Source organism: Salmo salar, chromosome 24 (assembly GCF_965601325.2).
Source record: "Salmo salar chromosome 24, fSalSal1, whole genome shotgun sequence".
Lineage (NCBI taxonomy): Eukaryota > Metazoa > Chordata > Actinopteri > Salmoniformes > Salmonidae > Salmo > Salmo salar.
The window spans coordinates 30,501,835-30,522,423 of NC_138314.1; the positions used below are offsets into that span (position 1 = coordinate 30,501,835).

The following is a 20,589-nucleotide window of genomic DNA, read 5'->3' on the forward strand; positions in this document are numbered from 1 at the left end:
CTGGTTTCCTGCTACAGGTGTGTATGGACAGTCATTCATCATGCGCAGGAATGTGTTTTCAATTATGGAGAGCAGTGAAAAAGGGAGGTTTCCTCTCACTAACGTAGAGATTTATCAAAACTGTCGAAAGGAGCAGACCAAAGTGCAGCGTGGTTGTAGTTCCACATTTTATTTAATCCGTGAAACTTCGCAATACATAAATAACTGAATTTGACAAAACAACAAACCGTGACGCAGAGAGAATCAAACACTACTCAAAATATAATCACCCACAAAAACCCAGGAAGAAAAACCCCTACTTTAATATGATCTCCAATTAGAGACAACGAGGACCAGCTGCCTCCAATTGGAGATCATCCCAAACAAGCCAACATAGAAATACAAAAACTAGAACCTAAGAACATAGAAATAGAAAACATAGAACAACACCAAACACCCCCTGTCACGCCCTGACCTACTCTACCATAGAAAATCACATCTTACTATGGTCAAGACGTGACAAAAACAAACATATGTAGGTAACTCTTAAAAAAACATTGACACAGGCAATCCTCGATACCTACCTTTACAAAAATAAACTGTGTTAATTTCTATGAGTGGCGATTATAGCAAAGCCACAACACAAAAAATACATGAATTGCAGTATAACGGTGACAAACGGTGCCCACAAACTGTTAGGGCCTACAGAAAGCTGTCCCAACAGCAGTCCCAACACCTTACCACTGCTACACCTGGCTATCAGCGGAGCCTTGTCTGGCAGCGAAACAGTTCATTCAGCCTCATTTACTGCCTTTTTAAAAAACATAGCTGATATGGCTGACTTGCTTAAACAAATGGGGTTCCTACTGACAATTGAGATGTACAAACTACGGCTTAAAGGGACAACAAGCGGATAAGAGGCAATCCGTCATTTCGATTAAGACATTAATGAGCGAGCTAGGACAGACGTAGTCAATAATACTAATTGTTCAGCACTTTTGAAATGTACAGCGACAGAATTCAGAACATGGTCCGTTGAATAGCAGGCTAGTGATTGCTTTGCAATGCTTGCAGTTAGCCACTGATTCCTTCCAAACCACTCATTGCTGAATTTGCGATATCCAACTAGTTGTGTAATGTTTATGTCCCATAGGGCGGCGCACAATTTGCCCAGCGTCGTCCGGTTTTGGCCAGAGTAGGCCGTCATTATAAATAAGAATTTGTTCTTAACTGACTTGCCTAGTTAAATAAAGGTTAAATAAATTAAATTAAAATTAAAAATGTCCAATGGCCGATGAGCATCGATACGTTTTATCTATAATTTCTCTTCATATGACAAGGATTAAAAAGGATTTGCCAGTAGATTGTCGATTTGATTCATGATGATGACTACTAGCTAAGATTTTGAAAGTATGACGTTGACATGATCTGTCCAATCAAAGCTACTGTGGCTATAAAGTGATTTGACGTCCTTTTATCTGTGGCCAATGAAATTGACCCTTCTTTAATGGGAACTGTAACTCTATGGCAGCACCCAAGGGGCTTGAATTTCTAGCTCTACCCTTAGATTTGGCGGTGACATAGTGTCCCGATGAGTAACAAAACATTGAGCCAATCACAGCGCAACTAGAGAACATTATCAACCCCAGCGCTCCGTATTTTCCGCTGGCTGCACCACCACAGAAAGCACTTACTCAGGAAAGCAAAAAAGAGACCATGTTTGCATGCGGCTATATTAACTCAATGTATATACATATTTTTTTTACATAGTTTGAAAACTGATATGTGACACGTATTAATGCCAAAATAACATGCAAAGCAGGCAACCCCCACCCCCCCAAATGTGGGGCTAAAAATGTGGGGCTCAGTGGCGACCACCCTGAAGGACGGGTCGCCACTGTGCAGTATGTACTGCACTGTAACTGCAAAATAACTACAGTTAAACTGCAGTTTAATTACAAAATGACTGCACCACTACAGTTACAAAAGTGAGGATGCAGTAAATGTTAATTAATCTTTTGCTGCTGGGCGTAGGGAGGTGTGCCCCTTATTCTGTCCAATGAGGTATTTTCAGAAAATATATCTGTCCATTAAGGATCAATCTGGGATTCAACAACAAAGCGGACACCCCACCACTTTTTTGGTAAACAGCTGAGGGGGTGGAGAAATGTATCCACTTTCAAATTCATAGACAGATAAATGGATGCAAGGACTGACCATCCACAGCTGTGCCTCTGCAATCTCAGTCTTTTCCTCTTTGATTGTAACTGCCAGTGAAAGTTATTTCACTTTATCTCTGATAGTCTTGTTACTCAGGGTGACAGAGCTTCTCACAACAACCCTGCTGAGATAACTGATTATTATAAGAAATTACAAAATAAATACAATTTGGTCGATAACAAAAAAACATCCTTTCTGAATTTAAATGTCATCCAACAATGAATCATCTACAATATTACATGTAATCAGTTTCTCCCCAACCCTATTATGTGCATGCATTGAAAAGGTTGTAGCCTACTCTTTCTGAGTAACTTCTACAAACAGCTCCATTGTATGAAGCATGGAATGTTGAAACAAGTTGGAGAGGTAGCTTACAGGTAATGTCAGGTCCCAGACAGTCTTGTGGCCTTGACAACCACAGGAGATAGCTAGTAAACCACACCCTTGAGCCACTCTTTACCACCAGCCTCAAAGGAGGATCTCTGGGAATCACTGTTCACATAGTCATGGATGATAGGCATACGTTAAAGATAACCAGGCGTATTTGGTTTTACGTACACCATAAACCTGAGATGATATAACACTCGTGGCTATCTAGAACACAAAAATGTACTATCTAGAACCTTAAAGGGTTATTTGGCTGTCCCCATAGGAGAACCCTTTGTAGAACCCTTTTTGGTACTAGGTAAAACCCTTTTGGTTCCAGGTAGAACCCTTTTGGATTCCATGTCACAGAGGGAACCCAAAAGGGTTGTACCTGGAACCAAAAAGGGTTCTCCTGTGGGGACAGCCGAACCCTTTTGGAACCCTTTTTTGTAAGAGTGTACGCTCGAGCAGATCTATGGGCGGTGTCTGCTGGTTGCCTGCTACAGGTGTGGTACAGGTGTGGATGGACAGTCAGTCATCATGCACAGGAATTTGAGATGTTTTCAATGAGGCAAAGCAGAACCTAAAAGGTTGGAACCAAAAGGGTTTTACCTAGTACCAAAGAGAAGTGAAAAGGGGTGGTTTCCTCTCACTAATCTATAGAGATGTATCAAAACAAACAAATATGTAGGTAACTCTTAAAAAACATTGACAGAGGCAGGCACAAGCTTGGCAGGCAACTTACAGGTAGCATCAGGTCTCAGACTTGTGGCCTTAACAACCACAGGAGGTAGCTAGTAAACCACACCCTTGAGGCACTCTTTACCGCCAGCCTCAAATGAGGATTATACATGAGATTATACATGAGATAAAATTTATAGTTTAGTCATGTTTTAAAACTTTACAGCAGGGATCCACTAGATTCAGCCATTGCTTATTTTTTTCTTGAGCGGATGGTCGGGGGGCCGGAACGTAGACTGCAAATTGACCACAAGAAGTCCAAACAGATCATATCAAGCCTTGCTTATATTTGTTCACGTGTCTCTCTATTATGCATGGGAATACTCAGGAACAGATTTCTTAAATATGAATCACTTGGAGCTTATTTCCTTGTGTTTTTACAGTCTATTATGTTTGCTCATTAAACTTGGGGGGGGGCACATAAAACCACCCGGCCACCAGTTGGGGACCCTGCTTTACAGTGTTTGTTTACAATAAAAAAAAAATATTACAAACAATGTAGTAAAACAAACTTATATATTGGGCTCTGATGGGTAACGCAGGTCATGAAGTATTTATAGGTTATATTCTTCAAGACTCAATATCATTCATTTAAAAATCAAGGGAACCCCTTTTGGCCAACGGTAATTGTAACACCAGATCGAAGCACAACTTCCATAGGCTAAGAAATCACATTTTACTTTAATGTATAGTGTCTACATTAAATATTGAATTTGTTCATATCAACACAAGAGGGAACCTTACTAAACAATCCACATCTGTTTTCATTTAACCAAATTGTGTCAGGACTATCAGTTTTGTTCGACATGGCTGCTATTAATTTACTGACAACTTTATTGCGGTGCATGGAAACGTTTACGCAGTCTTGCAATCAGAAGTGCCTGTCCAATGGTACGAATTGCGAGTGTGGGCTGCACCGTTGCTACTGTAGGTGGGGTTTTTCGTGTGTATATATATATATATATATATATGGTTGTGCAAATTCCCAACCCCCGCAATCTCAGTCTGAGAAAGTTTCACAGTCCCTACCTGTGGCCAGCTGGTAAGATATCCAATTTTTGATTCAATATACCTTCTGCAGGAAATTGAGCACCTCGACTTCCAATCCTAGATAGCAATAATTTGTTGTTGTCATACCATTTATATTTTGCATTTAGGAACTCTCCTTTTTCGGGACGTTGAAAACGTGTTTAGATGGGGAAACTAACTTCCCTGTTTTTTTTGTCGCTCCGATCTGGTAGCCAGGGTGGCTGTGGCGTAGTAGTAACATTTCAGAATTATTTAGATGTATTATTTTCTGTATCGGTTGCATATACCTGAGTGAGCAGATCATGTTACGTCTTGAAAAGCATTGTGAACTAACTGAGTAAAAGTGACGAAACGGTTAAAGTTTTGAGTGAGTTCTAAATGATTCCAGTTAGGCGTGGTCATCACCAGATTTTTTGCTAACATTGTGTGGTAGATGGGGCAGTTTGTTCTGTAGTGACATACATAATCTGTACAGCCTCAAACACATTTATATCCAGTTGTTGTAGGCATATAATTGTATTCTATGGAATGATGATTAGCCGATCTAAGTGGCAGCCTATCATAGGCAGAGACATTTTACTTTTGTGTTGGGGATGAGTCCATGAAATACAGTTTGAGAAATATATACATGGTCTGGTACTGTTACTGTAGCATATTCTGGCATCAAAGAAGGAGCTTTTCAACTCAAATTATTTTAGAAATTCAATAGACTTTGGTGTCAATATAGAGGATATTATTAATAATGTACTGTGGTTATTACTGAATCGCCCTGTTTCTCTCTGCAGACCTGTTCCACCATGTCCTTCATTGCAGCCTTCCTAGAGCAGACCGTCTATCTGGGTATGCCCGATGACATGGTAGGGTTCTGTTCCACTTGCTTGAGGAATAGCCTTAAATCTGCAAATATTTACCAGACTGTGTTTGTACATTTCTAGCCAGATAGAGAGGAGGGGACAGAGTGAGAGCAAAAGTGATGGATGTTGAGGGTAAAGAAAGAGGGTCAGTCTGAGAGAGAGTCATGGGAGGAGAGATGGATGACCATACTTATCTTGTGATTCATAGAAGGAATATAGTAGGTGGAGCCCTTCGGTTCAGAAACATTAGAAACCAAAAATACCAACTGCACAATTCCTTCTCTTTCCCCCTCTATCCCTATTCCTTGTATGGAACTATTCTCTACATTTTGTGAAGGTATCCATTGATTCACTGCATGGCAGCTAAATGAAATTGTTCTCTGTCTCAGACTTTACTCAATCAGGGCACTGTGATCCCCTACCCGCATTTCAGTGCCGATGGGGATGCAGGCATCTTGGATAAGGCCATCAAGGCCAAAGGTGAGGTTGACACACACACACACACACACACACACACACACACACACACACACAAATAATGTTTGAATGGGTTTCATTGCAGAGAAGCTTAGTTGAATAGAACTCACTCTGTGTGTAACATGAGGCAGCATAGGGGGACATTCTGAGAGGGAATGGGAGCATGTGTGTACATGTCTGTTTTTATTGTCTTTTGCTGGGGAGTAGTCAAAGATTTCTCACCGTAAGCCTGGGGCCACACAGATTGTTTTGTGTTAGTTAAAAAATGGACAAAGGCTCATGGATAGGCTAGGCAATGGTGTTTCCTAGAGACGGGTTGGCTGTTTAACAACAAATCCGACGAGTGTACAGCTGTGGCAAAACAGATGGGATTGGCTATACTTCGTCTTAAGTTGTTGGTTAGCTATCTAGCGAATTTTAGCCATATTAGCATAGACAGGGCATTAGTCAAAACAAGACATGGTATCAATAAAAATATTAAACGAGACACCCACGATTCCCTACATGACAGCTTTTTGTTATTTGTTGCTAGCTATCTGACCATTCAGAATCATAATGCACACCTTCTGGCCACACCGATGCACGCTCATCATTTTCGTGACGTTGTCAGCCAACCCATCTATTGAAGAAGTCCTTCCATCTTGTCTCTGACCTAGGTGTAGATGAGAACACCATCATTGAGGTGCTGGTGAAGAGGAGCAATGCCCAGAGACAGCAGATCAAAGCTAGCTACCAAAAGGCTAGTGGCAAGGTAAGACGGGACACCCACTAGGTGCGTTTGGTTTAGCATGTGCGGGTGGCGACTCGTTGGAATTCGCACTTCAGGATCAATGGAACAATGCAAAACGTGCAAAATCCAGCCACCTGGAAAGCTAAGACACACACTTGTGTATGACTGTGGAAGTGTGTATCAACCCTCTATCTGCAGCCTCTGGAGACTGCCCTGAAGTCAGCCCTAAGTGGAGAGCTGGAGGATGTGGTTCTGGCACTGCTCAAAACGCCAGCCCAATATGACGCCCAACAGCTCAAACTGGCCATGAAGGTACACATGCACTCACTCACTCCACTCACTCACTCACTCACTCACTCACTCCTACTGAGAATATACAATACTACAGATGGTAACAGATACTGTATTGTACAAATGTTTAAAGAGTAATGAATTGTTTCTAAAGAGGAAGCTGTGATGACGTCATCCTGTATTCTTGTTCTGCCGTTCTTCCTAACACCCTACCCATAGTGACTCATTCTGCTTTATTATAGTGTTGTGTAATAACGGTGGGACTTTTAAAATGACAGTCTGTCTTCTTTATACAATGGGTGGAACTGTTTTAATATGTGAGGAGACGGTAAGAAAAGTGGTGATGAGTACCTACTGTAAATTTCACAGTACTTTAAGTTTCACGATACACAAGTCTGTGCATGTGCAGTGTGTGTGAGCCCAGCTAGCACATTTGGTTTCTAGGAAGTTGTGGGAATGTATGTTTTTGGTTTCCCATTGGTTGTGGTAACTAAGCCATACGTTTCCTGACTGGTAAAATGGTTGCAGGGAGGTTCCTATGGTTCCTTTAAAGTTTTCCTGGGTGGTTTTATTAATGTTCTGAGAACGTAAATTATAGGTTACTTGAAGGTAATTTAATAACGTTCTGTGAACATGTTTCAATTAGACTTTTTTATACTGAACAGAACTATAAATGCAACATGTAAAGTGTTGGTCTCTGTTTCATGAGCTGAACGCCCCCCCCCCCCCCCCAAAGTTATTTCAGATTTTTGGAACAAATTTGTTTACTTCCCTGTTAGTGAGCATTTCTCCTTTGCTTAGGTAATCTATCCACCTGACAGGTGTGGCATATCAATAAGCTGATTTAAACCGCATTATCATTACACAGGTGCACCTTGTGCTGGGGACAAGGAAAATCCACTCTAAAATGTGCCGTTTTGTCACACAACACAATGCCACAGGTCTCAAGTTTTGAGGGAGCATGCAGTTGGTTTGCTGACTGCAAGAATGTCCACCAGAGCTGTTGCCAGAGAATTGAATGTTCATTTCTCTACCATAAGCCGCCTCCAACGTTGTTTTAGAGAATTTGGCAGATTGTACAACCGGCCTCGCAACTGCAGACCATGTGTAACCATGCCAGCCCACGACCTCCATCAGGCTTCTTCACCTGCGGGATCGGCTGAGACCAGCCACCCGGACAGCTGATGAAACTCTGGGTTTGCACAACCGAGGAATTCCTGCACAAACATTCAGAAACCGTCTCAGGGAAGCTCATCTGCGTGCTCATCGTCCTCACCATTGTCTTGGCCTGACTGCAGGTTCGGCGTCGTAACTGACTTCAGTGGGCAAATGCTCACCTTCGATGGCCACTGGCACGCTGGAGAAGTGCGCTCTTCACGGATTAATCCAGGTTTAAACTGTTCCGGGCAGATGGCAGACAGCGTTTATGGTGTTGTGTGGGTAAGCGATTTGTTGATGTCGATGTTGTTGGGTTATGGTATGGGCAGGTGTAAGCGACGGACAACGAACACAATTGCATTTTATCAATGGTCATTTGAATGCACAGTAGATAAAATGACGAGCTCCTGATGCCCATTGTTGTGCCATTCATCCACTGCCATGTTTCAGCATGATAATGCACAGCCCCATGTCGCAAGGATCTGTACACAATTCCTGGAAGCTGAAAATGTCCCAGTTCTTCCATGGCCTGCATACACACCAGACTATTGAGCAAATTTGCGATGCTCTGGATTGATTTATATGATGGCGTGTCCTAGTTCCCGCCAATATCCAGAAACTTTGAACCGCCATTGAAGAGGAGTGTGACAACATTACACAGGTCACAATCAACAGCCTGATCAACTTTATGTGAAGTAGATGTTGTTCTACATGAGGCAAATGGTGGACACAACAGATACTGACTGGTTTTCTGATTCACGTTCACCTTTTTTGTAAGGCGTCTGTGACCAACAACTACATATCTGTATTCCCAGTCTTGAGACATTCATAGTTAGACCCTAATGAATTTATTTAATTTGACTGATTTCCTTATATGAACTGTAACTCAGTCAAATTGTTAAAACTGTTGCATTTTATTTTTGTTCAGTATAATAACACGGCTAACTTAGTTTGCGTTAACTCCAATCACAGGACACATGGAACTTCATTTGCTAAGGCATTATTAATCATGCAAACCCTTTTTTTTTTTTATTATTGTGGCATGGAGTCAGTCCGATTCGAACCTATAATCTTCTGTTCTCTATCCATGGAATTAGTTCATTGCGCCATGCCATATCTTTATAACGCATACAAAGTGGTTAATTTTAGTCTATTCAAACAAACACCATTTCAAACGAAAATAAGCACTCATTAAGATCAGGTGTGGCCAATTAATACATTTAAAGCTGCATTGTGTAACTTTTTGGGCGACCCGATCAAATTCACATATAAATGTGAGTTATGCATCTGTCATTCTCGTTGAAAGCAAGCCTCTAAGAAGCAGTAGATCTGTTCTATGTGCACTTTTTCTATGCTTACCGGTAAGTTTTGTTTTTGCATCTTACTTTTGTACACCAGTTTCATACGGCTGAAAATACAATATTATTGGTTATGGAAAATATATTTGTGACCCACCACCTCAATTCAGTCTTATGTGTCAACATTTTAAATTGTGTTTTTTTACATTGGATAAAAGTACAGACTCAGAGCTACAGTGGTATATCATACACTGGCAATTGAGAAACAATGGGAAAGTAATTCCGCATTGAGAAAATGGTCCTTGAATGTTTTGGTACACCTACTAGAGAGCTCTTTTTTGTCTACACCCATTCAGCATCGTTCACACCCTCTTAAGCCCCACCCATCTCTTTAAGGATTCACATGAGGCCATGTGCTAAACAGAGTGAGTAAGGTAGTGTAGTAAACATCCAAAGATTTCAATACTAAAAGTGCTGAAAGTAGTATCAAAAATAGTAGTAAAAATACACTCGAGTCCTTGGCCTATATCCTAATCTGACTTTGGTGCAGGTCCTGTTCTTCATATTGTCGTTTCTGGTAAATATACAGTATATTAAATCAAAATGTATTTGTCACGTGTACAGGATAAAGGTGTAAACGGAACAGTGAAATGGTTATACAAATATTGTCTAAATTGATGGTTCATGTGAAAGAAATGCTATAACCACCAACCCAGCCACATCTAGCTAAGTTGATGGGTCACTATTGTCTAGACATGTACACATGTTCATGAAATATAATGGATCACCATAATCACCCCCAGACTGTCACGATCGTCATAATAACATTCGGACCAAAGCGCAGCGTGATATTGGTTCCACATGTTTATTGAATGAAACACACAAAAAAAACAAATGAAGAACGAACGAAACATGAAGCAAACGAAGTGCTCACAGGCAACTACACAAACAAGATCCCACAAAACACAGTGGGGAAATGGCTGCCTAAATATGATCCCCAATCAGAGACAACGAAAAACGGCTGCCTCTGATTGGGGACCATACCAGGCCCACATAGAAATAAACAACCTAGATTACCCACCTTAGTCACACCCCGACCTAACCAAAATAGAGAATAAAAAGGCTCTCTTTGGTCAGGGTGTGACACAGACACAGCTGGCTAACTTGATGGGATATGTAATCGTCTGGCGAAGTTGAGTCTTTTGTTTAGACAGGTAGGTAGCTGAACAATAAACCATAATCCCAAGCCATAGCTACAGTACAAATGGATTGTTGTAGCTAGCCACCATGCATGAAATGCTGTAGTATGAATTTTCAGGTAGCTAAAGCGAACCAACTAGGTTCTAGCAATGGAAATGGATTGCAGATCATCCACCTAACGTTAGGTTGCTGGCTGGCTAGCTTTCTTTCTTTTGCAAGCTAGCTAACAGTACGCTTTAACTTAAAATGAAAACAACTCATTTATAACTAAATTAGAAACGCATAATACCTGAAAATGAAGCTAGACTCTTACCCGTATACATGGATGAACACTTGTTTGTCCTGTTGTCAAGTCACTCCGGTTTACACTGACTGTGCAAAAAGTAGTCCATCACAACCGTTTCCCACTGATCTTTGTCGATAGCGCCTGCTAAATTCAGGGCAGCAATGTTGTTGAGAGCAGTAGCAACACTTTTGCAGTTCTCCATGACTAAAATTCTATATAAAAAAAAAAAGCTGTGGTAGCAAGGATTATCGACACATACTGAGCAGCTCATGTTATAGACCGAAGCATGCTACATATCAGACCAATCAATCCGAACTCTTCTCTCAGCCTATCCATTATCTCAGCCACTCATGGCTAGCGGGAAGGTTCCTCACTTTTTCCGTGGCTAAACCAACTAGGCTCGTAATTTAAAAATTGTATTCGTATTTACAGATGGCATACATGTTTGTTAAGGCACGTGAAAGTTCACATGTTCCAGAAGACATTTCTGCCCAAAAATGCATTTTGAGAAAATGTATTTGTTTATATTGAAATGCCTCTCCTGTAGTGACGTGCGACATACGTTTAGCGTTCTGAAAAGGTCACATTTCATAGCGGTTTCAATGGTACAATGATTCTCTACGCTATAGTTGCTTGTTTTGTCACAAACTGAAATTAGGCCTAAATTCGATCTATAATGTTCTTTGAACGTTTCTGTTTTCTTGTGGTTTTAGTAAACGTTAAGGTAACGTTAAGGTAATGTCAAGTTCCTTAAATGTGCTGGGAATGTTCCAAAGCCAAGCAACTATCCTGCACCATTCGCGGAAGGTTGTATGCAAAATAACCATAGGACAACCACGTTCTCACCAAGCTCTAGGAAACATTTGGTTTTTACAATATTATATGCTAGCAGTGCGGTGTCTGGAATAGTGGTAGACTTGTAAGTGCAGGTAGTCCCCTGTTTTGTTCCGTTTGGGGCATAATTAACATGGCCCTGCTCTTTGTGTTTGTGTCATCCGATCCTGGGCTCTTTTGTCTCAGCTTTGACTGATGTGACCCTTTTGTCCTTGTTGACCCTTCGCCCCTCTCACCTATCTCTCTCAGGGATTGGGCACAGATGAGGATACTCTGATTGAGATTCTGGCCTCCAGGACCAATAAAGAGATCAGAGAGATAAAGAAGGTCTATAAGGAAGGTGTGTAATATGTTTATGTCCACAATATGTAAATGTCCTGTACGTGATGTGATAGTTACAACAAGCCAATAATCATGGCTTTTTTCTTGCTAGAATACAAAAAGGAGCTGGAGAATGACATCAAGTCTGACACAGGTGGAGACTTCAGGAATGCTCTGCTCTCGCTCTGCAAGGTGTGTGTGTGTGTGTGTGTGTGTGTGTTTAACTTCGGATGAATAGTTTGGAACAATAAACCCACCCCCTCCCCCCTTCACATACTGTAGGCTACTAGGAATGAGGACACCATGGTGAACCAGGAACTTGCTGACAGTGATGCCAGGGTATGGAGGAAAGAGAGAATTTAAGAAGTCAATGTGTAATGCGAATCCTGTATGTGATGCCTGTGCCTACTCTATCGGTCCATAGGCCCTGTATGAGGCTGGAGAGAAGAGGAAGGGAACAGACTGCTCTGTCTTCATAGACATTCTGACAACCAGAAGTGCTTCTCAACTCCGCCAAGGTGAATATGTGATGGCACAGCTCTGTGAGCTTAAGTCTAATCGAAACATGGAAAGTTATGTTGCTTTGAAAGTTGATAAACTTGTAAAACCACTAGGGGTGTCCCCAACAACAACAAAAATCTTGGTCGACCGAAAGATGTCCTTCAATTTAATGGATTTTCATTTATTTTTCCATATATACAGTGCATTCGGAACGTATTCAGACCCCTTGACTTTTTCCGGAATTTTGTTATGTTACAGCCTTACTTTAAAGTTAATTAAATATTTACACACAATACCCCATAATGACAAAGTCAAAACCGGTTTTAAGACAATTTTGCAAATGTATTAAAAATACAAAACAGACGTACCTTATTTACATAAGTAGGTATTCGAAATTGAGCTCCGGTGCATCTTGTTCCCATTGATCATCCTTGAGCTGTTTCTACAACTTGATTGGAGTCCAGCTGTGGTAAATTCAATTAATTGGACATGATTTGGAAAGGCACACAACCTGTCTCTTTAAGGTCCCACAGTTGACAGTGAATGTCAGAGCAAAAACCAAGCCATGAGGTCGAAGGAATTGTCCGTAGAGCTCTGAGACAGGCTTGTGTCGAGGCACAGATCTGGGGAAGGGTACCAAAGAATTTCTGCAGGATTGAAGGTCCCCAACAACACAGTGGCCTCCATTCTTAATTGGAAGAAGTTTGGAACCAACAAGACTTTCCTAGAGCTGGCCGCCCGGCCAAACTGAGCAATCGGGGGAGAAGGGCCTTGGTCAGGGAATGGACCAAGAACCCAATGGTCACTCTGACAGAGCTCCTCTGTGGTAAATTCACCGGAAGTTTCACCGAAAACTTCCGGTGAATTTACTAAATTACTCATGATAAACGTTGACAAAATGCATAACAATAGATACAGAACTCCTTTATGCAAACGCTATGTCAGATTTTAAAATAGCTTTTCGGCGAAAGCACATTTTGCAATATTCTGAGTACATAGCTCGGCCATCACAGGCTAGCTAATTTGACACCCACCAAGTTTGGGGCTCACTAAACTCAGAATTACTATTAGAAACATTGGATTACCTTTGCTGTTCTTCATCAGAATGCACTCCCAGGACTTCTACTTCAACAACAAATGTTGTTTTGGTTCCAAATAATCCATAGTTGTATCCAAATACCTCCGTTTTGTTCGTGCGTTCAGGTCACTATCCGAAGGGTAATGCGCGAGCGCATTTCGTGACAAAAAATGTCAAAATATTCCATTACCGTACTTAGAAGCATGTCAAACGCTGTTTAAAATCAATTTTTATGCTATATTTCTCGTAAAATAGCGATAATATTCCAACCGGGCAACGTTGTATTCATTCAAAGGCTGAAAGAAAAAAAATTGAGAAGTCTCGTGAACGCGCATCTCAGTCTCACTGTCCCTAGGCTGACCACTCACAAACAGAGCTGCTGTACTTTGCCCAGAGACAGCAGACACCCCATTCCACTTTCTGGCGGCTTTAGAGAGCCAATGGAAGCCTTAGAAAGTGTCACGTTACAGCACAGATGCTGTATTTTCGATAGAGATGCAACAGAAGGACAACAAATTGTCAGACAGGGCACTTCCTGTATGGAATCTTCTCAGGTTTTGGCCTGCCATATGAGTTCTGTTATACTGACAGACACCATTCAAACAGTTTTATAAACTTTAGTGTTTTCTATCCAAATCTACAAATTGTATGCATATTCTCATTTCTGGGCAAGAGTAGTAACCAGTTTAAATCGGGTATGTTTTTTTTTTATCCGGCCGTGAAAATACTGCCCCCTAGCCCCAACAGGTTTTAATGTTGTAAATGACTATTGTAGCTGGAAACGGCAGATTTAAAAACAAAAGGAAAATCTACATAGTAGTACAGAGGCCCATTATCAGCAACCATCACTCCTGTGTTCCAATGGAACGTTGCGTTTTAATTTATCATTTTAAAAGGCTAATTGGTCATTAGAAGACCCTTTTGCAATTATGTTAGCACAGCTGAAAACTGTTGTGCTGATTCAAAGAAGCAATAAAACTGGCCTTCTTTAGACTAGTTGAATATCTGGAGCATCAGCATTTGTGGGTTCAATTACAGGCTCAAAATGTCCAGAAACAAAGACCTTTCTTCTGAAACTCGTCGATCTATTCTTGTTCTGAGAAATTAAGGCTATTCCATGTGAGAAACTGAAGATCTCATGGATGCTGGCCATCTAGGTATAGTTCCTATGTCCAGTGTCTGTTCTTTTGCCAATCTTAATCTTTTCTTTTTATTGGCCAGTCTGAGATATGGCTCTTTCTTTGCAACTCTGCCTAGAAGGCCAGCATCCCGGCGACTCCGTCCCTTCTTCACTGTTGCCGTTGAGACTGGTGTTTTGCGGGTACTGTTTTAATGAAACTGCCAGTTGAGGACTTGTGAGGCGTCTGTTTCTCAAACTAGACACTAATGTAAAAAAAAATCTGCTGCTTTTGCGACGCCCCAATGTAGCACTGTTCGGCTGCTGGAATTCTGTGTTCAGTTTAAAAAAAAATCTCTTGCCTAATGGGACAACCACAGAGCCTGCTCAACTTGACTGGCTGCTGTAAATGCGATGAAATTGTCTATTTTTTGTTTAAACAATTTAACCACAAAGAGTAATTTTAGTTAGGCCTAATAGAATTCGTTGCTCCAGTGTACTCAGTACTTTGTCCTTGGCTAAACTAGGCTTGTAATTAAACATGTTTCAGATGTATTCATATTTTACAGAAAATATACACGTTTGTTATTAAGGCACATGAATGTTCACAAAGGAATTTCTGAAGAAATAATAATAATCCCTACTGTGAAGAGGGAACCAGCGCCAGATGACCAACTTCTTGAATCCCGTCTCTCTCTCTCACACACACACACACACAGAGAGAGAGAGGTTGTCTCAGATTTGGGATGTGCAAAAAATACATTTCCAAGTCACACATGCATCTAATATTCACTTGTACATGTGTGAACTAGGACGAATATAAGCACCCACCAAATTATTATTTAAGTACACACACACAAACACTTATTTTCTCACCACCTGTTAATTACATTAGTGTTCTTTATTTTTGTCATCAGTTAGACACTGAAGTTGGGCAAAATGTTTGTCAATGCAGCACAAATGCTACTCGAATATAGATGTGCGTGGGGTTTTCCCTTTTTCATACACTGTATGTGCAACCACACATGACTTGATACTGTGTGAGCGTTTCAAGTACATCATTATTTTTCTCTCTTTCTCTCTCAGTGTTTGAGAAGTACTCCAAGTACAGTAAGGTGGATGTGACAAAGGCTATCGACCTGGAACTGAAGGGAGACATTGAGAACTGTCTGACTGCCGTAGGTGAGATGGCACTGCCAGGACCAAGCCTAGTAATGTTCCAATGTCTTTAAATAATCTGTGCATCACTCTCAATCCATGTCTTCTGCTGTATCACACCCTTCACTGGGCATCAGTCCTGTAACATTACACTATGTCCTTCATTTTCCTCATGCAGAAAAAGCCCACGCTGTGAGCAAATTAACATTGGTCTCTCAAGACTAAAATAAGATGGGATGGCACATTATCCAAGGCACATTCACTATACTACAACTCCTGCAATGCACTGGTCACCTCATGGCCATTCCGATACCCTTGCGACAGCTTTGGAGAATGCTGCCTCTTGTCTATGCTGCTCTATGATGTCATCTGACTGGTTTTTCTATCTGTCTTTCAGTGAAGTGTGCTGGAAGCAAGCCTGCTTTCTTTGCTGAGAGACTCAACTTGTCCATGAAGGTCTGTTTACTGTTAAACATACTTACAGTGTGTTTTATGTACTAGACAAACATTTTCAAAGCAAAAATGTGTTTCTTATTGGACACATCCAGGTATTCCCTACCTGTTTCTGTCAATTTTCTACCTAATGAATACGTCTCAGTTTTAAGAGTTGACAATCCACAGAAGAACTAGAGAAAACGTTTATGCACATATACTGTACAAGACAGCACAATTATATCTCGGTTCAAGCTAAGGACCTTGCACTATCTGGTTATAAATCTTCAGTTTGTGTGCCTGTGCCATACCCCAGGGTAAAGGAACCAGGACCAAGATTCTGACCCGTGTCATGGTGAGCCGTTCTGAAGTGGACATGGCCCGGATCAAACAGGAGTACAAGAAGACGTTTGGGAAAACCCTCTACCAGGATATTCTGGTGAGCAAACATCTCCACTGCCAAAGTGGCAATAAAAGACAAGGAACTGTTTTCCCAAACCCAGATTAAGCATAGTACTAGACCTTAAAGCTTTTTCAACAGATCCTCCAATGAGAAAGAGATTAAACCCAGTTATAGGCTTAATCAGAGTTTTAAGGACATCACATTGTATGAAGTATTCCGATTTCTGGGTCCAATTCGAGATAGGATAGAAGACTGACCATGTGTGAAATGGAGAAATATGGAATCTGAAAATAATTGTCAAAATATGTTATATTTAAGCAATCAGGCCTGAGGGTGTGTGGTATATGGCTAATATACAATGGCTAAGGGCTGTTCTTACGCGCAACGCGGAGTGCCTGGACACAGCTCTTAGCCGTGGTGTATTGGCCATATATCACAAACCCCCAAGGTGCCATATTGCTATTATAAACTCTTTACCAACGTAATTAGGACAGTAAAAATAACTATTTTGTCATACCCGTGGTATACCTCAGCCAATCAGCATTCAGGGCTTGAACCACCCAGTTTTGTAATTTGGTGTCTAAACATTATTTATATTTTGTAAAGTAACTCTGTGCTCTCTCTTACCCCCTTAGGATGACACCAATGGAGACTATGAGAAGATCTTACTGGCCCTGTGTGGAAGTGACAACTAACTTTTTCCCTTATCTCACCAGGAGACAATGTCTACCACAGTGCATGAGTGCCAATGGAGAATAATGTACATGATGAAACATTCCCCTCCAATGCCTCAAATGCTCTTGCCAAATGCTGAATATGTTTCATGACAACTATCTGAAATGGCAGTCCTGATGTATTTTCGCTACATGCTAACGGCAATAAGCACAGTTAGCATGTTAAGCAGCATTGCATAATTTAGCCTAGCTTCAGCAGACTTGGTGATCCATAGTGCAATATATCGCACACCAAGAATATACAGTGGCATTGTACCCTGGTTGGATAACTGGTCCTTTGTGAAAATAAAGCATTTTGTGGATCCATATTGTCTGTTGAATTTGTGTGTATATATTTTTCATTCTATGCAACATTGCATGTTAATAATTAGGCTACAAAATAATGCTATCTATGAAAAGTTATAATTTGATAATGACCCATCGAGAACGAACCATGTCATGAGTTACATTTACAACATTGTAAAACACAGACATGGTGTGTAATACAAATTAAGATCCATCTCACTAGAATTTCGATAGACATGTGTATTAGGCCTACAGTAGCATGACAGGCTTTGGAAGGATGGTCCCATGAGACTACAGTTACATGTAAAGCCTTTCTTGAGGAAGACAGAAAAGTAGAAGACACCTTTTAAAAAAACGACTGACTTCTCAATCTTATAGACATAAGCCTAATTAACAATCGAACCAGGTCTCCTTTGAAAAATAGATTTTATCTCAATGAGGAAAAACCTGTATTAAAAAAAACACCAGAGGCAAAAGGTTACGAAAATGTGTTGTTCAGACCTGGAAGTCTAATCAGTAACACATTGTTAACCATGTGAGTAGAGAAACAACATTCAAACTCAACGAATTTCAACACAGTAGGTCTACATTCTCACGGACATGGAGGAATGCAGTGTCATGAACCACAGATATTGGCTACTGATAACCATTTTGATTAGGCCTAAATGGAGAAAGATGCTTGTTTGTGTCTTGATTAAAAGATGAAAAACTGCTACTTTGATGTTCCCGCATGAGCAACATACATGGTCACAAAAGAAAAAGGTATGGCGTGCCAACGCGGTGCATTTTTTGGATGGCGTTTCAAATAACAATTTGGGTTCAAAGAAGAAAGGGAAGGAATGTAACAGTTCAATGCAAACTATGTTTGCCCATGGTGAAAGCTGCTGTTGACATCCAGAGACTTGACCTCAAACCTGAAAAACACTTGGAGGTAAGAATGACGATTGGCAGGTGTGGCACGTTAGCTTGCTTAGCTAGCTAGTCTTTGGAGACAGACAGGTTGTCTTCTCAATGTTACCAATGTTCCAGCATATGTCGGGGATTTCGGACAGCACTAGCAAACTAGTTAGTCAGATTTCTAGCTAACTAGCCTGTTTAGTTTGCTAATTTGCTTGCCAACTCTCCTACACTATGTGGTATGCTGCTCACTTACCTTTGCACTGTCGGTTGCTAGCTACTAGTTAGCAAGATATCATAGCAATTGTGCTAATTTGTTAATTTCGCAAATTAAATCTATTTTAACAAAGAAATCAGTTGTAGATAGGTAAGATTCACTGGGCTACATAGCCTAGCTAGATAGCTAAATGAAAGGTTTGAAAAACATTTTGAAAGCTAGTTGTACCCTGTAACCCAGCATAGCAAGGTGCTTACTGTCAGGTTTAGTTAGCTAGCTAACTAGCTATGGTTTCAGAGTAACATGCTACCGAAATCAATAAAGACACTGCCGTTTTCCTGCTGTTCAACTGTTTTTTCAACCCAAGTAAATGCCGGTATTATTATTATTATTTTTTTTAAATGTATTTAACCTTTATTTAACTAGTCAGTTAAGAACAAATTCTTATTTACAATGACGGCCTACCAAAAGGCAAACGGCCTCCTGCGGGGAAGGGGGCTGGGATTAAAATGGTCTGTTATGGTCTGCCCATAACAGGAGCTTCATCGTTATGACATGACATTGGATCGAGGAGGAGACCTGAGAGGAAGTTAGCTGCTTTGGCTTGTGCGAGACTGAGAGGATGTCATACCTACAATGTGATTGCTGACACGGTAAGTGAAATACATGCAGACTTTAAAATTCAGCACAAAGTGAGGGCCACAGTGACAGACAATGGAAGTAACTTAGTAAAGGCATTCTGGGAGTTCAGTGGAAATGAAGAGGAGCGAGGTGAGATGAATGATGGAATGAGATTTGATGGTGGGTGCGATTCTTGAGGTTGAGCAACTTTTTTCTCCCTCCAAATTGTGGGGCACACACCCTCAACCTCATCGCCACCAATGAGGTGAACAAAGCTGCATCCCAAGGTCCATCCCGATTGTACAGAAGTGCAATGTCAAAATGTTTCCTCCATTTGGAACAAAGCACACTGGTCCACATTAGCTTCAGAGGTAATAGAGGACATTGCAAGCATGAAAGTAACATGTGACAAGATGGAGCTCAGAGTACCGTGCCATCTCCAAACTCATAGCCCTCACAGATGACCAGTTGGGGCAAATGTGTGAAGACCTGGGTGTGAGCAGCAAACTACATCCTTGTGAGATTGCTTTTCTCAAGGAGTACAGTACAGTCCTACAGCCACTCGCATTCTCTATTGATCTTCTTCAGGAAGAGAAGTGTTTTCTTGGCTTTCTTATCCCAACAATCCTAAGCTTAAAGTCTAAGCTCTCAGAGAAAATACCTCTCAACCCTTGAAAGATAGAGATGTGGAGCACATTAGTTAAAGAAGCAGCTTCTATGGAGAACACACACTCCGAAGAGGTTGATGAGGGAGCACAGAACCAGTCTGATGACTCAGAAGACAATGTTTTGGTGTTCGGAGGTGCAATGACAAGGGCCAGTGGCACTGCAGAGGATGTATTGAGGAAGTTCCTCAAAGACAAGTCTTTGGACTCCTTGAAATCATTCCCCACAGCCCGGAACTTGTTTCTGAACTACAACACGACACTGCCCTCCAGTGCCCCAGTTGAGAGCCTTTTCAGCTATGGTGGAAACCTCTTTACCCCTCAGTGAAACAGGATGTCTGATGCTCATCTAGAGCATGTCCTCTTGCTACAATACAAAAGCAATTTCTGCCTTCAATCAGCTGAGTAGGCTAGCTTCAAAATAGGCCTACTGCAATGCAATGTCTGATATGTGGGTTTATTGCACCAAGCTGCACTTTTTTTTGCTTAAACTTAAAAAACGACTTGGTGGACTAAATGTGTGATTACACTGTTTTCTTCATATTTCTATTTCTAATTTTAGTCATTTCGCTGACGCTCTTATCCAGAATGACTTACAGTAAAGGGTGCATACATTTTTATTTTTGTACTGGTGTCTCTTGGGATAAGTGTTTAGTATCATCCATGTTGCTGTGCTACTAAAGCCCTTACTTATTTA

At 41.0% G+C, this 20,589-nt stretch overlaps 1 protein-coding gene across 1 annotated transcript; it reads left to right on the plus strand.

Moving 5' to 3' along the window:
* Positions 1-4,204: 4,204 nt before the first annotated feature.
* LOC106585707 (annexin A1) lies at positions 4,205-17,513 on the plus strand. The gene is made up of 13 exons (XM_014172225.3): positions 4,205-4,348; positions 5,121-5,192; positions 5,579-5,669; positions 6,323-6,417; positions 6,595-6,708; positions 11,713-11,803; positions 11,897-11,976; positions 12,067-12,123; positions 12,209-12,302; positions 15,567-15,662; positions 16,036-16,094; positions 16,387-16,509; positions 17,109-17,513. The coding sequence occupies exons 2-13, from the start codon at positions 5,133-5,135 to the stop codon at positions 17,166-17,168; spliced, it is 1,020 nt and encodes a 339-aa protein (XP_014027700.1). The 5' UTR covers positions 4,205-4,348; positions 5,121-5,132; the 3' UTR covers positions 17,169-17,513.
* The last annotated feature ends 3,076 nt before the right edge of the window (positions 17,514-20,589 follow it).